At 47.4% G+C, this 27,405-nt stretch overlaps 1 protein-coding gene across 2 annotated transcripts in view; it reads left to right on the forward strand.

Annotated features, from left to right (window-relative positions):
- The window catches only part of LOC147089340 (NACHT, LRR and PYD domains-containing protein 3-like), a 79,215-nt gene that overhangs the window by 43,123 nt on the left and 8,687 nt on the right, over nt 1-27,405 (forward strand). Inside the window, exons 8-11 of one of the 2 annotated variants that reach the window (XM_085977184.1) lie at nt 10,374-10,545; nt 10,651-10,716; nt 14,374-16,111; nt 17,945-18,350. In XM_085977184.1, coding sequence (XP_085833310.1) covers nt 10,374-10,545; nt 10,651-10,716; nt 14,374-16,111; nt 17,945-18,008 — 2,040 coding nt within the window. In that variant the 3' untranslated portion in view covers nt 18,009-18,350. Of the gene's footprint in view, nt 1-10,373; nt 10,546-10,650; nt 10,717-14,373; nt 16,112-17,944; nt 18,351-27,405 lie in introns of those variants that run through there. The other variant, XM_085977183.1, reaches the window with a different exon arrangement.

A 27,405-nucleotide genomic window follows, 5' to 3' on the forward strand; every position in this document is an offset into this window, starting at 1 on the left:
GTGGCTGGATGATACGGGGCGGATGTGTAATGCCTTACCCCATTCTTCTTCATAAACCTCCGGAACTTTTCGGACACAAACTGTGGTCCGTTATCAGAGCAAATCTGTTCTGGCAAGCCGTTCCTGGCAAAAATGGTCCGTAGGACTGCAATCGTTTTCTCCGTGGTGGTGGAGGACATTTTGATGACCTCAGGCCATTTCGAGTGTGCATCCACGGCTATTAAAAACATTGAGTCCATGAATGGACCAGCAAAATCAATATGCACCCGTTGCCATGGAGATGAGGGCCACTCCCATGGGTGTAGAGGGGCATGTGGTGGTGCATTTTGGACTTTCTGGCATCCTGAGCTGCTCTTGGTCGGGTCCTCGATTTGTTTATCGATTCCCGGCCACCACACATAAGCCCTGGCAAGGCTTTTCATTTTTACCCCTCCCAGATGACCCTCATGAAGCTCATTGAGCACTCTATCCCTTAACTTGGGTGGAATTACCACTCGGGACCCACACATCAAGGCCCCCCGGCCCACTGACAGCTGTTCTCCTCTTGTCGAGAATGCTGGCAACAGTGAGTTGCCATGTGCTGGCCATCCCTTCACCGTCAAATCATATACCCGAGACAGTGTCGGGTCATTTCGAGTCTCCTTTTCTATACGAGCGTTAGTTACCGGTAGGTATTCAACTATAGTCGAATGAAATATTTCGACAGGATCCACTGCTGGTGCTTCCTCCGCAGTAGGCAGTGGCAGGCGTGATAGCCCATCAGCATTTCCATGCTGTTTCGTGCCCTTATATTCAATCTCATAGTGGTGCGCCCCTAGAAAGAGTGACCATCTTTGTAGTCGTTGCGCAGTCATCACCGGAACGCCCTTCTTCGGATTAAAAATGGAGACAAGAGGCTGGTGGTCAGTCAGCAAGGTGAATTTCTGCCCGTGCAGATAGTGATTGAACTTTTTCACTCCCCACACTAGGCTGAGGGCCTCCCTGTCAATCTGGGCATAGTTACGCTCGGCTGAGGTAATTGATCGTGACGCAAAGGCTATTGGCCTCTCTGAGCCGTCCGAGAATTTGTGCGACAGCACCGCTCCAATGCCGTAGGGTGACGCATCACACGCCAACCGAATTGGTAGTGCTGGGTTGAAATGGGCCAATACTTCTTTCGATGTGATTAGTGTTTTGCTCTTCTGGAAAGCTCGTTTACATTAGTCACTCCACTTCCATGGCACTCCAGTTTGCAGTAGGGTGTTCAGTGGGTGTAGTATTGTAGACAAATTTGGCAAGAACTTATGGCAGTAGTTTACCAACCCGAGGAACGACCTCAGTTGTGACACGTTTTCCGGTGCTGGAGCCTTGACTACTGCCGCAATCTTTTCTGGGGACTTATGTAACCCCTCTTTATCGATAACGTGGCCACAATATGAGATCTGTTTTTTAAAAAACTCGCATTTGGGGCGATTAGCTCGGAGCCCATATTCCTTCAATCTAGTGAGCACCTGCTCCAGGTTGGCGAGGTGATCACTGTCATTTTCGCCCGTGACCAGGATGTCGTCCAAATAACACTGGGTCCCTGGGATCCCTTGCAGGACTTGTTCCATTGCCCTTTGCCAAATAGCCGGAGCTGATGCTACCCCGAATACCAGCCGGTTGTATTGGTAGAGACCTTTATGGGTGTTGATTGTGAGGTATTTTTTTGATGCTTCTTCTACCTCCATTGCAGATACGCCTGGGCCAGATCAATCTTAGTGAAGCGTTTCCCTCCAGATAGCGAGGCGAAAATATCTTCAATCCGCGGAAGTGGATATTGCACGGTGTGAAGGACTGGGTTCACTGTTACCTTAAAGTCCCCACAGATGCGAACCATCCTTGGTTCCCCAGGCGTGCTGCTCAATGACTTTTTCATCACAGGGACGATGGGTGTAGCCCACTCGCTCCAGTCTACCTTGGACAGTACTCCTGAACGTTCCAAGCTCTCCAGCTCTGTTTCGACGGCTGGGCGGATCGCATAAGGTACCGGTCTGGCCTTAAAAAATTTTGGGCTTGCATTGTTGCTGTCATGCCTTTTAGTGTTCCGAGTCCTTGCTGGAACACTTCTTGCGCGTCGGTTAGAACCTTTGACAGTCGCCCAGGTGTGACGTCGTCATCCTTTTTGGCAGCCACAGTCAGTGCTTGTATGGAATGCCAATCCATCTGTATTTTCCGGATCCATTCACGTCCCAGTAATGGTGGTCCTCCATCTTGCAATACATCCAGGTCTAGTTTTGGTGTTTCCTTACCGTTATATATAACGGTCACCCTTATTTTTCCTTTGGGGTAGACTTTTTGCCCCGTGTACGTCTTCAAAATAATTTTTGTGTGTCTCAAGGGTATGTGTGAGAATAGCCGCTCGTAGTCCCGTCGGTTTATGACTGTTAGGGATGATCCTGTGTCCAATTCCATTTTTACCTGGACTCCTGCTATCTTGAGAGTGACCCAAATAGTTCGGCGATCCTCCGTTTTGATCACATTATGTAGTTTCAGACAACTCAGCTCCCTGCTTTCGGAGTCGGTATCACTCTTGTTCATCTGAACTATTCTCCATCACCTTATGTACCTTTTTGTACTTTTCTTTTGGAGATTTCTTATTGCTGGTTTTCTTTTCCCGACCTGCAGACTCGTGCTATGTGTCCTACTTTTCCACACTGTCTGCACACTTTGTCTTTGAACCAGCAATTATTGTGGTCGTGCGTTGTTCTGCCGCAGCGATAGAACTTCTCTGTTCTGTATGACATTTCGTTTGTGCCATATTCTTGCGGTCTCTGTTGTATCTGCAGCGCCCCATGCTGCTGCTTCATATGATACCGCAATGCTGAAAGACTTGTCCAGCGTAAGGTCCTTTTCGGATTAAAGCCATTTCTGGGTTCCTTCACTTTGAAGCCCACACACAAACTTGTCCCTTAAGGTATCTGCCAGTCCCGTTCCAAACTGGCAGTGTTTCGATAGTTTGCACAGTTCTGTTAAATATTCAGCATTGCTTTCATCCTTATGCTGGTTCCGTTTGTGAAACTTGAATCTTTCTGCAATCAGCAGCGGTGTGGGGTTTAAATGTTCCTGTAGTATCGTCACTATGTCTCCAAAACACTCTTCCACTGGCTTCGCTGGGCTTACTAGATTTCGTAATAAGCCATACGTCTTTGCATCCATTAAAATTAACAATACCGGCGCTTTCTTGTCATCTGACACCTCATTTGCCTTGCAGTATACCTCTATTCGTTCGACATATGTAGTCCAATCTTCGACTTCATTGTCAAATGCGGTGATACTGCCACTCTTTGGCATTTTGGGTGTGGTTTAAGATGGCTTAAAATGGCGTCTCCCGCGCTTTCCTTCCTCCCTCGCTGCTGCCAACGCCGCTCTCGGCGGTCCTCATGGCAATGGCGGCGCCTCGCGGGTTTCTGCGCGTCTCTCTCCCTCTCCTCGACGCTGCTCTGCCCCTGAACACCGGCTGCGCTCTGTGCGCTCTGCCCTCTCTCCCGTCGACGCCGCTGTCCGGGAAGGGTCGGCGCACTACCTGTTGCCAGCCCGTTTCGCTGGACCACCGCGACTGGAAAGCCAAGCCTGGCTCTCAACAGCCTCCCCCGCAATTCTCGAGTCTCTGCTGGATGACTGGGCGGTTGCCCGTGTCTCTGGCCTTGACCTCCAATCTACTGGTCTCCAGGAACGAATCCCTGGGAGGTGATGCAGAGTTGCAGGTAGAATCGAATTTGCCTCGTCGCCAATGTTGTGTCCGTCAGTAGTAAGACACAGACTGCAGGAGAACGGTACAACAGGTGTTTACTCAACGTGGCTCACTCTGGAACTGAACTGTACAGATTACTACTCAGTGCTATATACAGGTATGGTCACTGCCGGCACTACAGTATACATGAGCTGTAAAATGTAGTTCCCCCCTTAAAGGTATATACATTACAGTTAATATCCCACCTAGTCTAATCCCAACCTCCTGCTCACTGCCCATTACTGTTAATATCCTACTGACGTGCCTTCAATAACCACAAAATTAGAAGTTATAGACATTAACAAGTTGGCTTTTAATCACTAAGATCAGAGCTAACATCTCAACACACTGACTGGCTTGCAGGGATGAGCCATACAGGTTAGTCAGGAAAGAGGAAGTGAAACCATACACCGTGTGGGGAGGGTAATATACATGAGTGCAAAACGAATACAGGCAAGAACAAACAGATTTCGTTACACCTACCTAGTCTAATCCCAACATCTTGCTCACTACCCATTACTCACTACCCATTACTGTTAATATCCCACCTAGTCTAATCCCAACCTCCTGCTCACTACCCATTACCGTTAATATCCCACCTAGTCTAATTTCAATCTCCTGCTCACGACCCATTACCGTTAATATCCCACCGAGTCTAATTTCAATCTCCTGCTCACTACCCATTACCGTTAATATCCCACCTAGTCTAATCCCAACCTCCTGCTCACTACCCAATACCGTTAATATCCCACCTAGTCTAATTCCCACTTTCTGCTGACCACATTATGGTTAGTAGCCTAATTAGTCCAGGTGTATTCTTCTGTTCACCCCCCATACTCCAGCATTCCTTTCTATCCATGCAGCAATAGAAATAGATTTTATCAAAAAAGTGTCGACTTCAACAATAGTCTGTGTGATTGAATTGTGCTTTCCAACCACCTCGTGTGTAAATAAATTTATCATCGTTCACCCCATTCTTCAAATTAGCCAAAATATGTGCCCTCTGGGCAATCAGTGGAAACTATCAGTAGCTATTTATTTGATCATAACTCTTCAGATTCTGGAGACTAGCAGCAGCTCCTCACTTAATCTGCTCACCTCTAGTGGAATGAGCCCATCGTTCTCAAATCGCGCTCTCTGACAGTAATTCCACATCCCTGGGAACATCCCAGTGCAATTGCACGCCTGTTTTTCCATTGCTTTTACATCCTAAACATGGAGTGTCCAAACCAGTACATAACTGGTTAAATTACCTGCCCCTGAGCTCTTGGTGTGGAACGTCACACCCCAGGGGGGAACATGAGGAAATTGAGATTTCTCAGTCTGTAATTACCTGCCCCTGTGCTCTTGGTGTGGGACGTCACTCCCCAGGGGGGAACATGAGGAAATTGAGATTTCTCAGTCTGTAATTACCTGCCCCTGAGCTCTTGGTGTGGAACGTCACTCCCCAGGGGGGAACATGAGGAAATTGAGATTTCTCAGTCTGTAATTACCTGCCCCTGAGCTCTTGGTGTGGAACGTCACTCCCCAGGGGGAACATGAGGAAATTGAGATTTCTCAGTCTGTAATTACCTGCCCCTGTGCTCTTGGTGTGGAACGTCACTCCCCAGGGGGGATCATGAGGAAATTGAGATTTCTCAGTCTGTAATTTTCCGTCCGTTCACTTTAATGGTTTGGTTTCTGCACCATTTTTTTCCACTGAGTGAGTGACTGGGGGATGAAATAGTGGTAGTTTCATATTTTCGAAATAGGCCAGATTTTGCGGTAGAAATAACGGTGGGGCTAACGGCGCTCAATTATTAAAGTGTAAATTGGACAGTAACTTCCAACGACTGCACATGCGGAGTTAAACAGGAAAATGGTGAAGGTCCTGTCCGAGTTGCCCTGCTGCTCCCAAAGCTGCGCGAGGATGGTATCTCGCCGAGAGACTCGCCATTGAAATGCATGGAACGGCGTAAAATGGCTACTTATCTGATGGAAACACCAGGAAAAGTCGGGGCTTGCCTATTCCAGTGTAATTATTTGTTTAACAGCGTGATCAGTCTTAACTAATGCCAAACAACCTCTCTGGCGCAGAAAATTAACTTTTACAAGTGTGGAGTCTCATTCCTTTGGATTTTAATTATTGTTGGAGCTGTATAAACAAAAATTCAATAATGTTTGTATCTTTTCTATCTGTCTCTTTTTTCGCTCCCTCTGAACATAAGAGGATAAGAAATATTAGCACAAGTAGGCCATTTATCCCTTTGAGCCTGCTCTGCCATTCAGTAAGATCATTGCTGATCTATCTCATCTCTCCTTTCCTGCAATATGATTTAGATAGATAGATTAGATTTATTTGCCATATGTAACAAGTACAATGGAATGCTTGTTCCCCGTAGGGACGCGTCAGCTATACATACAGCGCCGCGTTCAAAGTCAATACAATGGCAGTGGGAGCACGATGTCCCTCAGCCGCTCCGTCCTCCTCTTCACCGCGGCCTCCTCCTCACTGTTGCCGGCTCCTCGTGTGGTGGCCTGCTTCTCCCGCTCTGGCCACCATGCCCGGCTCCCCTCCTCCCATCCGGACTGCGAGTTACCCGAAATGGAGCTGCTGGCCGACGTGCTGCAGCGTGTCGTGAGTCTACTGCTGCTGCTCGTTGTGCTGCGCTCCTCTGCCCGACTCGCCGAACACATCGTCGGGATGTGAATGCTCCAATGCGGCCTCCTCTTCACCGTCGCCGGCTCCACGCTCCACGGCCCGGGGCCTACTTCTCTCTCTTCACGGGTCGGCCTCTGGCCGCCATGCTCGGCTCCCCTCCTCCTAGCCGGAATTCCTTCCCGCCGAGGAGCTGCCGGCCGATGTGCTCCAGTGGGTCGGCTTGGCTGCTGCTGCTGCTCACCACGCTGCGCTGCCTCTGCCCGACTCGCCGAGTACCTCGCTCCGGTTGCGGGAGCGAGCGGCGAGGGTTGGCCGCCCGAAACAGGGAGAGCGATCTCCGCACCGGACCGTCACCATATCCCTTGATTCGCTTAATATTCAAAAATCTATCGATCTCTGTCTTGAATATACTCAACGACTGAGCCGCCACAGCCCTCTGGGGTAGAGAATTCCAAAGATTCACCACCCTCTGAGTGAAGAAATTTCTCCTTACCACAGTCCTAAATGGCCGACCCCTGTTTCTGAGACTGTGACCCCTGGTTGCAGACTCCCCAGCCAGGGGAAACATCCTCCCTGCATCTACACTGTCAAGCCCTGTAAGAATGTTGTATGTTTCAGTGAGATGCATTCTGAATCCAATCTTTCTTTCCCTATCTTTATTTCACTTTCTGCATGTGATTTGACATTACATTCTATATTCTAACTAAGACTTCCTGGTTCAGACTTTGCGTAAGGATTCTTCATACTGATTGGTTAAGGAAGCATACAGTCGCTTCTCCTGTTCCCTCTGTAGAGGGTGCTGGGCGTTTTGGCTCTAATTTACACTGACAACGAAGGAACGGCGATACATGTTCAAGTCAGGATTGTATGTTACTTGAAGTGGAACTTGGAGGTGGCGGTGTTTCCATGCGGATGATGCTCTTGTCCTCCAGGTGGCAGAGGGCGCGGGTTTGAGAGGTGCTGTCAAAGAACCTTGGCGAACTGCTGCAGTTCTCTGTAAATAGCACACACTGCAGTGATGGTGCACCGTTGGTGGAGGGATTGGATGTTTAAGGTGGTGGGTGGGCTGCTGATGAAGCGTATTTCTCTGTCCTGGATTGCGTGGAGCTTCTTGAGTGTTGTTGCAGCTGCACCTATCCAGGCAAGTGGAGAGTTTTCCATCACACGCCGCAGTTGTACCTTATAGGTGCAGGAGAGGCTTCTGGGTGGCCAAGAGTTGAGCCACTCGCCACAGAATCCCCAGCCTCTTAGTTTTTTTGTAGCTAGTCAATGGTAGGGATTTGACTATGGCAATGCCAGTTAATAACAAAGGGACATGGTTGGACTCTCTTGTTGGAGATGGGCATTGCCTGACAGTTGTGGGACGCGAATGTTGCTTGCCACTTGTCTGCCCAAGCCTAGATTTTTGTCCAGGACTTGCTGCATGCGAGCATGAACCGCTTCATTATCTGACAAATTGAAAATGGAGCTGAACACTGCAATCATCAGAGAACATCCCCACTCCAGGCTTTATGATGGAGGGAAGGTAATTGGCGAAGCAGCTGAAGTGGTTAGTCTGAAGACTCTGTCCCGAGGATCTCCTGCAGTGATGTCCTGGTGCTGAGACGATTCTCCTCCAATAACCACACTCCACGGTGCCACACACGTCGAACACTGCCCCGAGGAACTCCTGCAGTGATGTCCTGGTGCTGAGACGATTCGCCTCCAATATCCACACTCCATGGTGCCACACACGTCGAACACTGCCCCGAAGATCTCCTGCAGTGATGTCCTGGTGCTGAGACGATTCGCCTCCAATATCCACACTCCATGGTGCCACACATGTCGAATACTGCCTTGATGTGAAGCACAGTCACTGTCACCTCACAGCTGGAATTCAGTTCTTTGGTCCTTGCTTGGAGTCGATTGGTCCTGGTGGAACTTAAATTGAGCCTCGGTAAGCAGCTTTTTTGTGATTAAGTGCTGCTTGTTAGCAGTGTTGATAACTCCTTCCAACACTTTGATGATTGAGAGCGGGCTGATAGGGCGGTAATTGATCGGGATGGATTTGTCCTGCTCTTTGTGGAATGGACATACCTGGACAATTCTCTATCTGTGTTCACTATGGAGAAGGACGATGTAGGCATAGAAATCAGGCAGGGGGATTGTGATATACTTGGACAAATTAGTATTGAGAGGGAGGAGGTGCTTGCGGTTTTAGCGGGCTTAAAAGTGGATAAATCCCCAGGCCCTGACAAGATGTATCACAGGCTGCTGTGTGAGGTAAGGGAGGAGATTGCAGGGGCTCTGACACAAATTTTCAGAACCTCTCTGGCCAAAGGGGAGGTGCCAGAGGACTGGAGAACCGCTAACGTAGTACCATTATTCACGAAGGGTAGTAGGGATAAACCAGGGAATTACAGGCCAGCGAGCCTAACATCAGTGGAAGGGAAATTATTGGAAAAAATTCTGAGGGACAGAATCAGTCTCCACTTGGAGAGGCAAGGATTAATCAAGGATAGTCAGCATAGCTTTATCAGGGGGAGATCATGTCTGACCAATTTGAATGCATTTTTCGAGGGGGTGACTAGGTGTGTGGATGAGGGTAGTGCAGGTGATGTGGCCTACATGGACTTCAGTAAGGCTTTTGACAAAGTCGGGCATGGGAGACTGGTCAAGAAGGTAAGAGCCCATGGGATCCAGGGCAACTTGGCACATTGGATCCAAAATTGGCTTAGTGGCAGGAGGCAGAGGGTGATGGTCGTAGGTTGTTTTTGTGACTGGAAGCCTGTGTCCAGTGGGGTACTGCAGGGATCGGTGCTGGGTCCCTTGCTGTTTGTGGTCTACATTAATGATTTGGATGTGAATGTAAAAGGTATGATCAGTAAGTTCGCAGATGACACGAAAATTGGTGGTAAATAGCAAGGAAGGAAGCCTCAGGCTACAGGACGATATAGATGGGTTGGTCAGATGGGCGGAACAGTGGCAAATGGAATTTAACCCTGAAAAGTGTGAGGTGATGTATTTTGGACGGACTAACAAGGCAAGGGAATACACAATGAATGGTAAGACCCGAGGAAAGACAGAGGATCAGAGGGACCTTGGTGTGCATGTACATAGATCCCTGAAGGCAGCAGAACAGGTGGATAAGGTGGTTAAAAAGGCATATGGGATACTTGCCTTCATTAGCCGAGGCATAGAATATAAAAGCAGGGAAGTTATGATGGAGCTGTACAAAACGCTGGTAAGGCCACAGCTGGAGTACTGTGTGCAGTTCTGGTCGCCACACTATAGGAAGGATGTGATTGCTTTGGAGAGGGTGCAGAGGAGATTTACCAGGATGTTACCTGGGCTGGAGCGCTTCAGCTATGAAGAAAGACTGGACAGGCTGGGGTTGTTTTCCTTGGAGCAGAGAAGGCTGAGGGGGGGACCTGATTGAGGTGTACAAAATTATGAGGGGCATAGATAGGGTAGATAGAAAGGAACTTTTCCCCTTAGTAGAGGGGTCAATAACAAGGGGGCATAGATTCAAGGTAAGGGGCAGGAGGTTTAGAGGGGATTTGAGGAAAAACTTTTTCACCCAGAGGGTGGTGGAATCTGGAACTCACTGCCTGAAAGGGTGGTAGAGGCAGGAACCCTCAACATTCAAGAAGCATTTAGATGAGTACTTGAAACGCCATAGCATACTAGGCTACGGACCAAGTGCTGGGAATTGGGATTGGAATAGACAGGGCTTGATGGCTGGTGCGGACGCGATGGGCCGAAGAGCCTCTTTCTGTGCTGTATGACTCTATGACTCTAAATTTCTTGGCCATTAATGAGTGAAACAAGATACTTACAGAATATTCAGCCCATGTTCAGAATGGATCGGAACCCGGCCCAGTGATTACTTTTTGTGCTCAAGAAATAGGAGATCCCATCACAGAGCAGATTCTTTCCTTCTCATTCTCCGTGTTTATCTTTCACTTCGCTCCTCAATATATTCATTATTATTCTTTACAGAAAGTCACTGATCTCGCGGAGAAGGGAAACCGGGCGGACAGTTCCAAACTTCTCCTAAATCTGGTGATGGAGAAAGGCTCCCCAGCCCGAAGGGTGATGTGGGAATCCTTTGCGAAAATGCGCCATGGGGTGCCAAAGCTGGACAAAATACTGAAAGAAATACAGGAAAGTGGTACGGTAAACTCCGACACTGCATTCAATTTCAGATTCAAACACTGCAGATTTTACTGTAATATTACACAGATCTGAGTTCATGAACTCTCATTGATTTAAACAGGTTGTGACCAATATGATTACATGAACATCGCACACGGTTTATCCGAAGTACCCAGTCAACTGAAAGGTAAGTGATGAAGTGGAGATTTCAATACATTTATCTCACTTCTGAAAATCTGAATATTTCACTGGATCCGATTGTTTAAAGATTGTCAGAAGCTGGGAATGAGAAGTTCAAAGGCTAAGGAAATAGGATTGACCATTGTTTGGATTCTTGATTAATCCCCAAAAGTTCAGCATAGATTCAATTTACAATTAATGCCGATTTTTGATTTATTGTTAAATTTATGGGTCTTGTGTGCTCCAGTTATTGCAACACACAACACATAGACGTGGCAGGATCCTGATACACTGTTATACCCCATACACACCTGGCAGGATCCTGATACACTGTGAAACCCCATACACACCTGTCAGGATCCTGATACACTGTGAAACCCCATACACACCTGGCAGGATCCTGATACACTGTGAAACCCCATACACACCTGTCAGGATCCTGATACACTGTGAAACCCCATACACACCTGGCAGGATCCTGATACACTGTGAAACCCCATACACACCTGGCAGGATCCTGATACACTGTGAAACCCCATGCACACCTGGCAGGATCCTGATACACTGTGAAACGCCACACACACCTGGCAGGATCCTGATACACTGTGAAACCCCATACACACCTGGCAGGATCCTGATACACTGTGAAACCCCATACACACCTGGCAGGATCCTGATACACTGTGAAACCCCATACACACCTGGCAGGATCCTGATACACTGTGAAACCCCATACACACCTGGCAGGATCCTGATACACTGTTATACCCCATACACACCTGGCAGGATCCTGATACACTGTTATACCCCACACACACCTGGCAGGATCCTGATACACTGTGAAACCCCATACACACCTGGCAGGATCCTGATACACTGTGAAACCCCACACACACCTGGCAGGATCCTGATACACTGTGAATCTGAATACAAACCACCTCTGTGCCACGCAGACATTCTGGGATCACCAAGTGCCTTGGGCCAGTTATTCAGGTTTTCCTGCGACCCTAGAAATCTGTTCCACCATAGAGTGCAGGGAAAGATCGAGACATGCGTAATAGTAAAATGTTAGCACATCTCAGCACAAAATAAGGTTTTGGAAATTGCCATACCTGATCTGAGAAGATGTGCAGGTGTTCACACAATGGAACCTTATTCCGTGTCGAAATGTGAGAAGTGTACTATGTTCAGTTTGACTAGGAAGTTATTGGCTTTCTTCATTATGGTATTGAACGAGAGACCCTCATTCTACTCCAAGAATAGTCCTTTAAATCACGTGTATTTTAACCCAATGTAACGACTAACAGAAACACATTTGTAATTACCCAAACCAACATTTTAGGAAACTTATAACAAATTGAAATAAAACAACAGAACAGTTCAAATCGACGGTGAATGTTTTCTGCTCCAACATTAAACTGGGTGAAGTGGGCGGCAGTTCTATTTCTAATTCTAAAGCAAGATACTGCGGATGCTGGAAATCTATTTCTAATTCTAATCGGTGATATAACAGGCTTGCTATAAAAACATATTTAGTGATTTTATGTGTAAAACTGCTGAAACATTGTTTGTGATTTCAGAGATAAAATGTAAGCAGAGAATGATTAGGGACAGGAAAATACCGGTCGGGTCTTCCAGTCTGTCCCTGTTGGAGAGATGAAGCCACCGAAGATTCCTCTGAGTATCCACAGAAACACCTTCAATTGTCTCTAGACCCCACTTACACTGCCCTTTAGTGCCCTTCCCTGGTAACTGGTCTCCCTGCTGTATTACCCTGTGGGTGAAAAAGTACCCGGATTTCCATTCTTACTTCTGATCTTCAATTTTCTCCATTATTAATTATTTTGCTACTTGTTTCCTGCACTAATGTTGTGAATTCCATTAAAACATTTCATAACTATATCTCTTGGCCAAAACACCCTCAACCTAAACTCCTAAAATCTTAAATCATCTTCCTAATTCCCCTCTGTACCATCAGAATGCCAGTAGCCTTTACCTGTGTTCAGGTAACTTTAGCAGTGCAGGTAATACCCCAGATAACTGCGGTCAATTCACAGTCTGCCTCTCTCTCTATGCACAACACACCAGATAACCTGCCCGAGTCCTGATTTAATACCAGTGGAACTTCTGTTAAGAGAAGGAGAGGATTCGGGAGGGATTTCCAGAGCTTCGGGCCCAGGAAGCTGATGGGGCGTCCGCCAATGGTGGAGCGATGAAAATCGGAGATGCACAAGAAGCTAGAATTGGAGTAAGGCAGAGATCTCTGAGGATACTAGGGCTGGAGATTACAGAGATAGGGAGGGACAAGACCATGAAACAATTTAAAAATAAAAATGTGAAAATTAAAACCAAGGCGTTGTTGCGTCAGGAGCAAATGCAGCTCAGCGAGCGCATGAGGTGATGGATGAACGGGAGTTGGTGCAAGTTAGAATATGAACAGTAGAGTTCTGTATTAGTTCAAGTTTATGGCAGGTACATTGTGGGAGGCCGACCAGGACAGTATTGGAATAGTCGAGTCTGGATGTAACAAATGCATTGATGAGAGTTTCAGTAGCAGATGAGTTGAGGCGGACAGAGATGAGCAATGCTTTGGAGGTGGAAGTAGGCGGTGTTGGTGGTGAACAGATATACAGTCGGGAGCTCAGCTAAGGGTCAAATAAGCCCCCGATTAGAACTTCTGACCTCTTAGTCTGTTTCACACCCAATTCACACAATACCCCAGCTGCCATGCCTACAGTCCGATATAGGTAGAGTGGACCAGCTGAACATTTTGAGTTTATCCCACTCCCAGTACACACAATCCTCCAGATAGCCATCCCACGGTCTGATACAATGACATTGGGACTCCTGGCCATTCACAGTCCGTCCATCTCCCAATATGCGCAATCCTCCAGATACCCTTCCCACGGTCTGATACAATGACATTGGGACCCCTGGTCATTCACAGTCTGTCCCTCTCACAGTACACACAATCCTCCAGATAAAATTCCAACGGTCTGATACAATTACTGTGGGACTCCTGGCGATTCAATCTGTCCCTATCCTCCTCCTCATGTCTTCTAGCTGCTCCCTTTGAAGATTGATTAATGAGAACCACTACTGTTGTATAACCAGGATCATGTGTGGATTTATAATGAGATGTCTGTTATAAATCTCCTCATCATCAAGAAACTACTCATGAAATAACACAGGACGGCCAGCTGGTGGCGCCGTCCAAGGAGTATAAATACTCGGGCGTGGGCCCAGCTTACCAGGGACATTTTGTAAGACAAGGAGCTAGTGAAATACAACTAGACTTCCATGTTCTGAAACAAGTTGATTCAGGCCTTGCTTTCTGCTCAAACCAAGTGTGTAGTGAGTTTTATTACATCAATGTCTCCAGTACAAAGCAGGGCTGATGGCATTAACCGTCCGAGGGAAAATATCACTCGTAGAAATCTCCAGATTCAGTGAATATTAGAATCAAGAGGATTTGAAACTTTTCGGCCATTGTTAACTTTCCAACGAGGTTTCCATTAACTGAGTTTTAATTTCTACACGCAACTCTATTGAAGTTGTGAATTAAATTTTGCAATATTTTACTGAATAGTGAAATGGTATTGAGAAGTTGCTTTATGTCAATACAATTAACATTGAGACCACTTTCTGTCTGTTCTATTTGAAGATGTTCAACAGAAACACAAGGAAACACTCCGGGTACAAACTGAAACACTGAGCGTGAACACGATCCTAATAAAGGAGAAGGTTCAGATTTTCCAGCTGGTTGATCGATACGCTGAGCTAACGATCATTTCTAATGTTCGAGATCGGACACTTGTAGAACATGAACTGCTGGCAAGAGGCCGAGACCATGAAGAGTCGAGAGAGAAACATCTCCGGAAAGAACTGGAAAAAATCCGAACTGATCAATTGTTCCAGAGCAGTTTTTCCCGGAGAAAATCCAAATCTGGGAGTTCAGCAGCAGTGAGCGGAGTCCCTGGGATTGGAAAAACAACAATGGTACAAAAGATTGTTCATGACTGGGCCACTGGGAAAATATACCCACACTTTCAATTTGTTTTCTGTTTTAAATTCCGGAATTTGAACGCTATTAACTGTAAAATAAACCTGTGGAACCTGATAATCATTTTCTATCCTTACATCGGGAATATTCTGGGAGAGCTCTGGAAGAACCCGGAGGGATTGCTGTTTATATTTGATGGTCTGGATGAATTCAAGGACGGGATCGATTTTGCTGACAATCGGAGAAAGACAGAACCTCAGCACATGTGCACAGATCCCGAATTCCGGTGTGAAGTGTCTGACATTGTGTACAGTTTAATACAGCACAAGCTGCTCCCAGGATGTTCAGTGCTAGTGACCAGCCGCCCCACTGCATTACATTTATTGGAAAAGGCTGAGATCAGTGTCTGGGCTGAAATCCTGGGATTTGTTGGTGAAGAACGGAAGGAATATTTCAACAAGTTTTTTGAAGATCAGACGGTGGCAGCAGCTGTTTTCAAACACGTGGAAGCGAACGAGATCCTGTACACCATGTGCTACAACCCTTCCTACTGCTGGATCCTCGGTCTGTCACTGGGCCCCTTCTTTACACTTAGAGACAGGAATCGGCAACAAGTTCCCAAGACCATCACCCAACTATATTCCTACTATATTTACAACATTCTGAAAAACCATGGCCGAGAGATTGAAAGCCCCCGTGATGTGTTACTGAAGCTTGGTGAGATGGCCTTCACAGGAGTCTCCGAGAAGAAGATTGTGTTTAGAAATGGAGATTTGATCAAGTACAATCTGCAACCTTCCCAGTTCCTGTCCGGGTTCATGATGGAACTTCTGGAGAGAGATGATTCTGTCCAGAGCGTGGTGTACACATTCCCGCACCTCACCATCCAAGAGTTTGTAGCCGCACTCGCACAATTCCTGACTCCAGATCCCGGGGACATCCTGAAACTCCTCAATGAAGCCCACAGCGAGGAAGATGGGCGATTTGAGATATTTCTCCGTTTTGTTGCTGGTCTCTCCTCCACACAGGCAGCTCGGCCCCTGGAGGAGTTTCTGGGCCGATTTCTTCATCAAACCACCTGCCGAGTGATTGACTGGGTGAAGGAGAAGGTGGAAGGACAGATTGGGAAAACAGAGAGTGAAATTGGTAAAAGGAACCTCCTGAACACATTCCACTACCTGTTTGAGTCTCAGAATAAAGCACTGGCTCGGATAACAGTGGGGTCTGTGGAAACACTGACATTTAGCGGATTGACATTGACCCCGATTGACTGTGCAGTCCTGTCTCACGTCATTGGTCTGTGTGATACAATAAAAGAACTCGATCTACAATACTGCCACATTCAGTGTGAAAGACTCCAGCGGCTGGGACCCGTACTGCACAAATGCCAGGTGTTGAGGTAACTGTTTATTTTTCTCTAACTGTTGGGCGAGTTGTAGACCAGTCACGGATTGTGTTATCGCTTCGTAATGAAGGGGAAAAGCACAATTCAGTTAAACCAGAGAGAAGCAGATTCAACACAAATATGTCCAGTAATAAGCGGATCGGTCAGTAATTCCCCAAGTACTGGAGCCTCTAGAATGGATCCTTGTGAACAAGTAGGGATTTTACAGTCTTTATCAGATCAGCAAATACAGGTCACTGAGAGTCTGATAAATTAATTAAAATAAATCAGATTTAATAAGGCCGGACAGCGGAATGTAAATATAAAATAATCCGGCAGTAAAGATAAAATTAATTTTAAATGTTTTTCACTTCCACCATTTCAACTGGAGACAAGACGGAATCCGAGTTTAAATCGCTAACAGTTCGATATTTATTCCGATACCGTGCAGGGTGTGTCTTGTTGAGGGGGAAGTGTCCTGGATTGGGAATATTGGGGAATTGGGAATTCTTCCAGCTGTAAATGTTTACAATTACGCACAGTCATGAATATTGAGCAAAGATGGTTATTCAGGATCTTTAAGCTGCCGGTGAAAAGGTTCCAATCTAACTGGATCACAGACACACACCGGCCAGTGGTGGGGTCTCGCAAACAGCGGGCGGCTCCTGGGAAAACTGGGGGAAGTGAACCCGGGAATTCCCCATAAACAGTGTGTGAGGCCCCGCTCGGGGAGGGAAATTCAGAAAATTCCCCAGAAACTGTCGGGCCAGTTACACCTGAAATAAATGTAGAGCCATTTTAGTGGGAATAAAGTGAGAGACTCCCCTCCCCTATAAACTAGGAGTACAGGGAGATTTAAAACTTGTAACGGGACAGAATAAACTCTCTTGCTGCTATTGACAAAAATTCACTTTAAGCCCTCTGACTCCCACAGCTACCTGGAATACACTTCCTCCCAACACGCTTCCTGTAAGAACTCTATTCCATTCTCCCAGTTTTTCCTTCGCTGCCGCATCTGCTCAGACGATGCCACCTTCCTTACCAGTGCTTCTGACATGTCTTCCTTTTTCCTCAACCGAGGATTCCCCTGTACCGTGGTTGACACGGCTCTTGACTGTGTCCATTCCATTTCCTGCACTTCTGCTCTCACCCCTTCCCCTCCCTCCCGAAACCAGGATAGGGTTCCCCTTGACCTCACCTTTCACCCCACCACCCTTCGCATTCAACGGATCATCCTCCGCCAATTCCGCCACGTCCAGCATGATCCCACCACCAAACGCATCTTCCCCTCACCTCCACTTTCTGCATTCTGAAGGAACACCTCCCTCCATGACACCCTGTTCCATTCCTCAATCACCCCCAACACCCCTTCCCCTTCCCACGGCACCTTCACATGCAAGTGCAGGAGATGCAACACCGACTCTTTTACCTTTCCCTTCCCAGTGTCCAAGGCCCCAAACACTCCTTCCAGTTACAACAGCGATTTACTTGTACTTCTTGTAATCTAGTATACTGTATTCGCTGCTCACGATGTGGTCTCCTCTACATTGGGGAGACCAATCGCAGATTGGGTGACCGCTTTGCGGAACACCTCCGCTCAGTCCGTAAGTGTGACCCTGAGCTTCTGGTCGCCGATCACTTTAATTCTCCGCTCCACTCCCACTCGGATCTCTCCATTCTCGGCCTCTGACAGTCGTCCAACAAAGTATAACATAAGATCGAGGAACAGCACCTCATCTTTCAATTAGGCAGTTTACAGCCTTCTGGACTCAACATCGAGTTCACCAATTTCAGGCCCCTATTTTATTTTTTTCATTATTGTTTTTCTTTTTCCCTTTTTTCTCGCAGGACAGCTGTTGATGATTCTGCCATTACCGTTCACACCTCATCTAGATTCATCTTTTGTTGTTAACTTGTCCAATTATCATCTCCTTTTGCTTGCACCATCATCCCTTTTGTATTTTAATCTCTCCTGTCGTCCACCCTATCACAGACCTTCCCTTTTGTTCTTTCCTCCACTCCCCCACCTTTCCCTGCCCCTACACGTCCTTCAAAATCTGTTACATCTGTATCTTTTTCCAGTTCTGACTGTCCTTGACCTCAAACAGATATACCGCTTTGGATATTGTCGGGGGAGATGGATTATCAGAGCAAGGCAGCAGCAGCCAACTTCCTGGCACCGTGGGTGATTCTGCTGCACAGGACTGGAGGAAAAAGAGTGGGAGAGCTATAGTGATAGGGGATTTTATTGTAAAGGGAATAGACAGGCGTTTCTGCGGCCGCAAACGAGACTCCAGGATGGTATGTTGCCTCCCTGGTGCAAGGGTCAAGGATGTCTTGGAGCGGCTGCAGGGCATTCTGGAGGGGGAGGGTGAACAGCCAGTTGTCGTGGTGCATATAGATACCAACGATATAGGTAAAAACCGGGATGAGGTCCTAAAAGCTGAATATAGGGAGTTAGGAGGTAAATTTTAAAAACGGACCTTAAAGGTAGTAATCTCAGGATTGCTACCAGTGCCACGTGCTAGTCAGAGTAGAAAAAGAAGGATATTTCAGATGAATACGTGGCTAGAGGAATGATTCAGATTCAGATTCAGATTAGATTTATTTGCCATATGTAACAAGTACAATGGAATGCTTGTTCCCCATAGGGACCCGTCAGCTATACATACAGCGCCGCGTTCAGAGTCAATACAATGGCTTCCCGTGGCAGTGGGAGCACGATGTCCCTCAGCCGCTCCGTCCTCCCCTTCACCGCGGCCTCCTCCTCACTGTTGCCGGCTCCACATGTGGTGGCCTGCTTCTCCCGCTCTGGCCACCATGCCCGGCTCCCCTCCTCCCATCCGGCCTGCGAGTTACCCGAAATGGAGCTGCCGGCCGACGTGCTGCAGCTTGTCGTTGAGTCTGCTGCTGCTGCTCGTTGCGCTGCGCTCCTCTGCCCGACTCGCCGAACACATCGTCGGGATGTGAATGCTCCAATGCGGCCTCCTCTTCAACGTCGCCGGCTCCACGTTCCACGGCCCAGGGCCTACCTCTCCCTCTCCCGGGTCGGCCTATGGCCGCCATGCTCGGCTCCCCTCCTCCCAGTCGGAATTCCTTCCCGCCGAGGAGCTGCCGGCCGATGTGCTCCAGGTGCAAGGGGGAGGGATTCAAATTCCTTGGACATTGGAACCAGTTCTGGGGGAGGTGGGACCAGTACAAACTGGACGGTTTGCAGCTGTGCAGCACCGGGACCGATGTCCTAGGGGTAATGTTTGCTACTGCAGTTGGGGAGGGTTTAAACTAAATTGGCAAGGGGTTGGGAACCTGTGCAGGGAGACAGAGGAAAGAGAAACAAGGATAGAAGCACAAGACAGGAAGGAGAAAAGCAAAAGTGGCAGTCAGAGAAATGAAGGGTTTAAATCAAACATGGCCACAGTAAATAATAATTCTAAAAGGTCTAAGAGTGTTAAAAAAACAAGTCTGAAGGCTTTGTGTCTTAATGCGAGGAGCATTCGTAATAAGGTGGATGAATTAGCTCTTCAAATAGAGGTAAACAGATATGATATGATTGGGATTACGGAAACATGGCTCCAGGGTGACCACGGCTGGGAACTCAACATCCAGGGGTATTCAATATTCAGGAAAGACAGGCAAAAAGGAAAAGGAGGTGGGGTAGCATTGCTGGTTAAAGAGGAGATTAACACAATAGTAAGGAAGGATATTAGCTCTGATGATGTGGAATCTGTATGGGTAGAGCTGAGAAATACCAAGGGGCAGAAAACGTTAGTGGGAGTTGCATACAGACCTGGAAACAGTAATGCAGAGGTTGGGCTGGCTTTAAATGGGAAATTAGAGATGCGTGCAATAAGGGCACAGCTGTTAAAATGGGTGACTTTAATCTACATATAGATTGGGCTAACCAAATTCGTAACAATACTGTGGAGGAGGACTTCCTGGAGTGTATACCGGATTGTTTTCTGGACCAATATGTCGAGGAACCAACTAGAGATCAGGCCATCTTAGACTGGGTATTATGTAATGAGAAAGGACTAATTAGCAATCTCGTTGTGCGAGGCCACTTGGGGCGGAGCGATCATAATATGATAGAATTCTTCATTAAGATGGAGAGTGATTTGACTCAGAGACTAGGGTCCTGAATTTAAATAAAGGAAGTTACGATGGTATGAGGCGCGAGTTGGGTAGAATGGATTGGGGAACGTTACTTAAAGGGTTGACAGTGAATAGGCAATGGCAAACATTTAAAGATCGCATGGACGAACTAAAGAATTTGTTCATCCCTGTTTGACATAAAAATAAAACAAAAAAGGTGACACAACCGTGGCTAACAAGGGAAATTAGGGATAGTATAATATCCAAGGAGCGGACCTATAAATTGGCCAGAAAAAGCAGCAAACCTGAGGATTGGTAGCAGTTTAGGATTCAGCAAAGGAGGACAAAGGGATTAATTAAGAGGGGGAAAATAGATTGAGAGTAAGCTTGCAGGAAACATAAAAACTGACTGTAAAAGCTTCTACAGATATGTGAAGAGAAAAAGATTGGTGAAGTCAAGCATAAGTCCCTTGCAGTCAGTATCGGGGGAATTTATAATGGGGAACAAAGAAATGGCAGACCAATTAAATACATACGTTGGTTCTGTCTTCACAAAGGAGGACACAAAAAACCTCCCACAGATGTCGGGGAGCATAGGGTCCAATGAGAGGGAGGAACTGAATGAAATCAGTATTTGTAGGGAAATGGTGTTAGGGAAATTGATGGGATTGAAGGCCGATAGATTCCCAGTGCCTGATAATCTACATCCTAGGGTACTTAAGGAAGTAGCCCTAGAAATAGTAGATGCATTGCTAGTCATTTCCAAAATTCTATAGACTCTGGTACAGTTCCCATGGATTGGAGGGTAGCTAATGTTACCCCACTATTCAAAAAAGGCAGTGGAGAGAAAACGGGGAATTATAGACCGGTAAGCCTGACATCGGTAGTGGGGAAAATGCTAGAGTCCATTATAAATGATGTAATAGCAGAGCACTTGGAAAACAGTGACAGGATCAGACAAAGTCAACATGGATTTACAAAAGGTAAATCGTACTTGACTAATCTACTGGAATTTTTTGAGGATGTAACTGGTAGAATAGATAAGGGAAAACGAGTGGCTGTGGTGTATTTGGATTTTCAGAAGGCTTTCGATAAGGTCTCACATAAGAGATTAGCGTGTAAAGTTAAAGCACATGGGATTGGGGGCAAGGTACTGACTTGGATAGAGAACTGGTTGGCAGACAGGAAGCCAAGAGTTGGAATAAATGGGTATTTTTCAGAGTGGCAGGCAGTGACTAGTGGGGTACTGCAGGGATCGGTGCTAGGACCCCAGTTATTCACAATATATATTAATGATCTAGACGAGGGAACTAGATGTAATATCTCCAAGTTTGCAGAAGACACATAGAAACACAGAAGATAGGAGCAGGAGTAGGCAATTCGGCCCCTCGAGCCTGCTCCGCCATTCAATGAGATCATGGCTGATCATCCAAATTCAGTACCCTGTCCCTGCCTTCTCCCTATATCCCTTGATCCCTTTAGCCTTAAGAAATATATCTCACTCCTTCTTGAATATATTTAATGAACTGGCCTCCACCGCCCTCTGTGGCAGAGAATTCCACAGGTTCACCACTCTCTGGGTGAAGAAATTCCTCCTCATCTCAGTCCTAAATGGCTTACCCCTTATCCTTAGACTATGACCCCTGGTTCTGGACTCCCTGGCAATCGGAAACATCCTTCCTGTATCTAGTCTGTCCAGGTCTGACAGAATTTTATAGGTTTCGATGAGATCCCCTCTCAATCTTCTAATCTCCAGTGAGTATAAGCCCAGTCAACACATTCTCTCCTCATACGTCATTCCTGCCATCCCAGGTATCAGCCTGGTGAATCTTCGCTGCACTCCTTCCATGGCAAGAACGTCCTTCCTCAGACAAGGCGACCAAAACTGCACACAATACTGAAGGTGCGGTCTCACCAAGGCCCTGTACAATTGCAGCAAGACATCCTTGTTCCTGTACTTGAACCCTCTTGCTACGAAGGCCAACATACCATTTGCCTTCTTAACTGCCTGCTGCACCTGCATGCTTACCTTCAGCGACTGGTGCACAAGGACACCCAGGTCTCTTTGCACTTCCCCTTCTCCCAATCTATTGCCATTCAAATAATCTGCCTTCCTGTTTTTGCCACCAAAGTGGCTAACCTCACATTCATCCACATTATTGTGCATTTGCCATGTTTCTGCCCAAGCACCCAACCTGTCCAAATCGTACTGGAGTTTCACGACATCCTCCTCACAGCATAGCCTCCCACCCAGCTTTGTGTCGTCTGCAAATTTGGAGATATTGCATCCAATTTCCTCGTCCAGATCATTAATATATATTGTGAACAGCTGGGGCCCTAGGACCGATCCTTGTGGTACCCCACTAGTCACTGCCTGCCACTCAGAAAACGACCCGTTTATTCCAACTCTTTGCTTTCTATCCGCCAACCAGTTCTCTATCCAAGTCAATACCTTGCCCCCAATCCCATGTGCCTTAATTTTGCCCGCTAATCTCTTATTGACACAAAGCTGGGTGGGACTGTGTGCTGTGAGGAGGATGCCTAGAAACTCCAGTATGATTTGGACAGGTTAGGGGACTGGACAGATGCAGTATCATGTGGATAAATGCGAGGTTATCCACTTTGGTGGCAAAAACAGGAAGGGAGATTATTGTTTGAACGGCAATAGATTGGGAGAAGGGGAAGTGTAACGTGACCTGGGTGTCCTTGTGTACCAGTCACTGAAGGTAAGCATGCAGGTGCAGCAGGCGGTTAAGAAGAAAAATGATATGTTGGCCTTCGTAGCGAGAGGATTCGAGTACAGGAACAAGGATGTCTTGCTGCAGTTGTGCAGGGCCTTGGTGAGACCACAACTTGAGTATTGTGTGCAGTTTTGGTCGCCTTATCTGAGGAAGGATGTTCTTGCCATCGAGGGAGTGCAACGAAGATTCACCAGACTGATACCTGGGATGGCAGGAATGACATATGAGGAGAGATTGGGTTTATACTCGCTGGAGTTTAGAAGAATGAGGGGATCTCATTGAAACTTATAAAATTCTAACAGGACTAGACAGACTAGATGCAGGAAGGATGTTCCCGATGGCGGGGGAGTCCAGAACCAGGGGTCACAGTCTAAGGATAAGGTGTAGGCCATTTCTGACAGAGATGAGGAGGAATTTCTTCACACAGAGAGTGGTGAACCTGTGGAATTCTCTACCACAGAAGGCAACTGAGGCCAAGTCAGTAAATATATTCAAGAAGGAGTTAGATATATTTCTTAAGGCTAAAGGGATCAAGGGATATGGGGAGAAGGCAGGGACAGGGTACTGAGTTTGGATGATCAGCCATGATCTCATTGAATGGTGAAGCAAGCTCGAGGGGCCGAATGGCCTACTCCTGCTCCTAGCTTCTATGTTTCTATGTCTATGTTTCTATTGGGCTGGATTTTAATTCAGGGGCTGGTTGGAGTCGTGTAATCCGCATTTTGTGTTATCCACACAAATCCAAATCGATGTGGGAGATTGATGCGATTTTAACTTAATTGGCCAATTGATTTCCAGCGTGTGGCAACCCATGGCAAATGATTTTTTCCAGTCTGAAATTCGCCGCTGATGACGTCATCATTGCTGCTGCATTTAATGTCTGCAACAAGCCTTGCTTCTTCCGCAGACTGCCAACATTTTGGCCTTTCATGCTGCAGGGACCTGGAGGCAGAATGGCCTGTGAAAGACCAAGGTCTGCTCCAAGGTTTGACGACGTTGCCCTGCAGACTTTAGTTGAGGGAGCAAGAGCTCACAAGGAGGTGCTCTTCCCTTCTTCATGGAGGAAAAAGCCTCCCCAGCAGACCAAGGCTGTGTGGCTGCAAGTGGCAGAGGAGGTCAGCTCATTCTCAGTTACCTGCAGAACCTGGACACAGTGCAGGAAGAGATTTCACGACCTTCTGCGCACTGGAAAAGTGAGTATGAATTTCCCATCACCCTCAATCTAATCCCCATTGCTCCTCCTCACCAGCACTCGGCTTTAGCAATTTCTTCCTCCACATCCCACTTGACACTGCCATCCATGCACCCTTACCCATTCCCTCGCTCTCTATGGTCACATTCACCTAACTATTCCAATATGCAGCCCTCACACTCCCTATCACTGTGATGCTATGAAAACAACTAACAACACACAGGGAGGGCCCTTGGTCTTGCCACCTCATTCCATCTTTGTCTCCTTCTAAGTATCTATGCTATGGAATCTCTACACTCACTCCTTCATTCTCACTCACCCTCCACTTGTCTCCGTCTTTACAGGAAAAGGGAGCTCACAATAAGCGCGAAAGAGCGAGGACAGGAGGAGGGCCACCCTCAGTAGCCCGCCTCACCCGCTGGGAGGAGGTGGTCCTGGAGATTGTAGGAGTGGAGGAAGTTGCGCAAGTGGCGACGGACAGAGGGGTGCATCACAACAAGCTGGTGACAGAATAGTTTTCCATCTCTCTCACTGACATTGCATGAGTCACTGATAATGATTCTGAAGCTCTAATAGATGGACTTATGATCATCTGCAATGTGCATATAACCTTGGCATCACATCTCTGACTCTTTCCTTTACTCCCCCACAGGACCATCGCAAGCACCCGTCCCCACTAGCCTGGAGGAAGAGCATGAGCCTCAAGACTCCTCAAAGGAAGCTGCAACATCTGAGGGCGTAGCATCAGCAGAATTAAGCGCATCCAGCACCAGCACAGACACTCTCACCTCAGTGGGACCTTCCGGACATAGAGTAGTGTTGTCACCTGGTGTATCACAGCTCACAAGTGAGCATCAGCAAATTGTGGAGACAGGAACAGCAGTGGAAAGTCCTAGTCGGAGGGCGCAGGACTCTGCCAGCTCGGCTCAGCTGCATGGCAACCCTCTGCCTCTGGGTCCATCCATAAGATCAGCAGTGCTGGAACTCCAGGAACAGATGCAAGAGTCTCTGGCAGGTTTTGTCTCCAGGGTCGCTGTGAGTGTGGAGCGAATGGAGGAGTCCATAGCAAACATGAACAGAGCCTTTGTGGAGTCATTGGCGCATGAACGCATCAGCATGGAAAGGATGGCAGCCTCCATGGAGGTGATAAGTCACCAGAATGCAGAAAACATGGTGAGTGTTCAGAATAGAATGACATCTCTGGAGGAGCGATGGTGATCTATTGAACAGAGAAACCAGACCTTCATGGAAGTCCTCCTGAGTAGGACTGCCAGTGCAGATACGGGTCCCTATGGCCCCCCGATATGCAGCAAGGTGCTCTCAAGCCACTTACAAGTGCTGAGGGGGACCTGACCCATGAGAGGGAAGTTGGTGGCAGACATCAAGGAATTGGGGGCTCCTCTCCAAATACTCACACTTCCATGCCACTGCAGAGCCCTCGGTCACAGCCCCACCAGAGTCCACACCCAACTGAGATCGGCGACTCAACCCCTGCACAGCCGCAGGAGCAGCAGGCTGTTGACGAGCCCTCACAGGTTCGCAACCCAGAGGACGATCGCCAAAGGTGTCGAGACAGGAGCAGCAGGAAAGTGAGCAAGGGGCCTCCACATCTGCTGAAGCCACAGGGGAAGCACCACGTAGGAGCACGCGTAAGAGAATGATACTGCACAAATAGTCACAACGGTAGTCACTTGGGTGAAATTTGATGTTTTCTGTGAAAAAGCCATCAGATGAATAATGTAAAGAAAAAATCTGATGGCTACTGCTGTAGTTGTGGCGTGTGTCTTTTCGCAAATGGGACTTTCACATTGAGGGCTTAGGATTACTTGCAATTGCCAGTATGGTGGTGAAATTGCTTGAAATCCGCTGGTCCTTGGCCATTGTCGATGCTCAGGTAAGAAGCTGCGAGGCAAAAGTGCTTAATTGGCTAGGCTAAGCAAATTTGGACAAGATGAGTGCGTTCCTTGCATCCTGGCCAGCAATGTGGTCGCGCGCTGGCGCCTTCTGGCCTGTGCAGCTTCAGGTGGGTGAGCGGGAGCTTGGCGCACCTGCTGTTGCTGCTGCTGTTGGTGGTGCTGTTGTTCATGGTTCTGCTGGTGCCGTGGCTGGTCTTCGTCCGAATCTGATGTCCAGGAGGAAAGGAAATAAATGGTTCCCATGCTTCTGGTATATGCCTCAGTTGAGGAAGCGCTCCGTGAAGGTGGCGAGAGGGGTTTCCCAGGAGGTCACACTGGAGATGGGTGTCAGGCTCGAAACTTCCACAGCTGTGGTTAAGCCTTCTAAAAGTTACCCCAGACCTGAGACTACAAAGTCCTGCCACCTGCAAATGATGGCTGATCAAATCTCCTCTTTCATGGTTGACCTGCAGCTGATAGTCAGCAATCCAATTGTGCTCCCGCCAGTTTTCACCGTCGTGTTTCAGAACAGGCGTGTTTCATGTGGGAAAAGGGTGAAAATCGCAAAGGCCTTTCAAAATGGCATTTTAGAGCCAATTTAGTGCTTGTTAAGGGCCTTAACGGCCTCTCCCGCCTCCTGGAGGTGGCACGGAGACAGGACCACTAGACATGAATGATTTAAAATTGATTGGAAACGGGATGGAGGCGGGGTTGGGCCCGCCTGCCAGTTTATGCAATTTTAACCCCCCACAAGCCTCCAATCCCACCTCCATGGCCCAATGAAAATCCAGCCCATTAATTCTGTTTTTCTCTCTAGATGCTGCCTGACCTGCTGGGTATTTCCAGCATTTTCTGTTTTTATTTCAGCATAAATTCTCCTTATATAAAATCCTGGGGGACGGATTTTACAGCAGCAGTTACCGTTTCACAATATAACTCACCCCGATATATTATACAGATTAATATAACGCAGAGAGTATAAATTACAGGGAAGCACCGCTTTATCATTTAATTCTGGGAAAATCATCCCATTTCCATAAAGTCCGGGACTTAAGGAGCAGCAAAAATGAGACAAGTTGCTCCAACCATGACGAGGCCGGTCACTGAGCTCCAGGAGCTAATTCTGATCATCAGGGAATGAGACCGGACTGAGGGACATTTAAAGGCTTCGCACAGACAGCACTTTATTTAATTAATACATTTACGGACAGTCCCTGAATATATGGGAAGTTGGACAGAGTGAGATTAAATCCCAGTGACAGGAATAGTGGTGAATTTCGCAGGGGTCAGCGGGCGTGATCGGTGCCAGGTAGGATGGGCAACTGGATTTATTCCCAGCGGGTCGGGACCCCACTGCCAACCCGCCGCCATGCCCCCGCCCCCACCCCC

Source organism: Somniosus microcephalus, unplaced genomic scaffold, assembly GCF_052327205.1.
Source record: "Somniosus microcephalus isolate GS21.2 unplaced genomic scaffold, FLI_Smic_1.0 unresolved_chr4, whole genome shotgun sequence".
NCBI classification, from domain to species: Eukaryota; Metazoa; Chordata; class Chondrichthyes; order Squaliformes; family Somniosidae; genus Somniosus; species Somniosus microcephalus.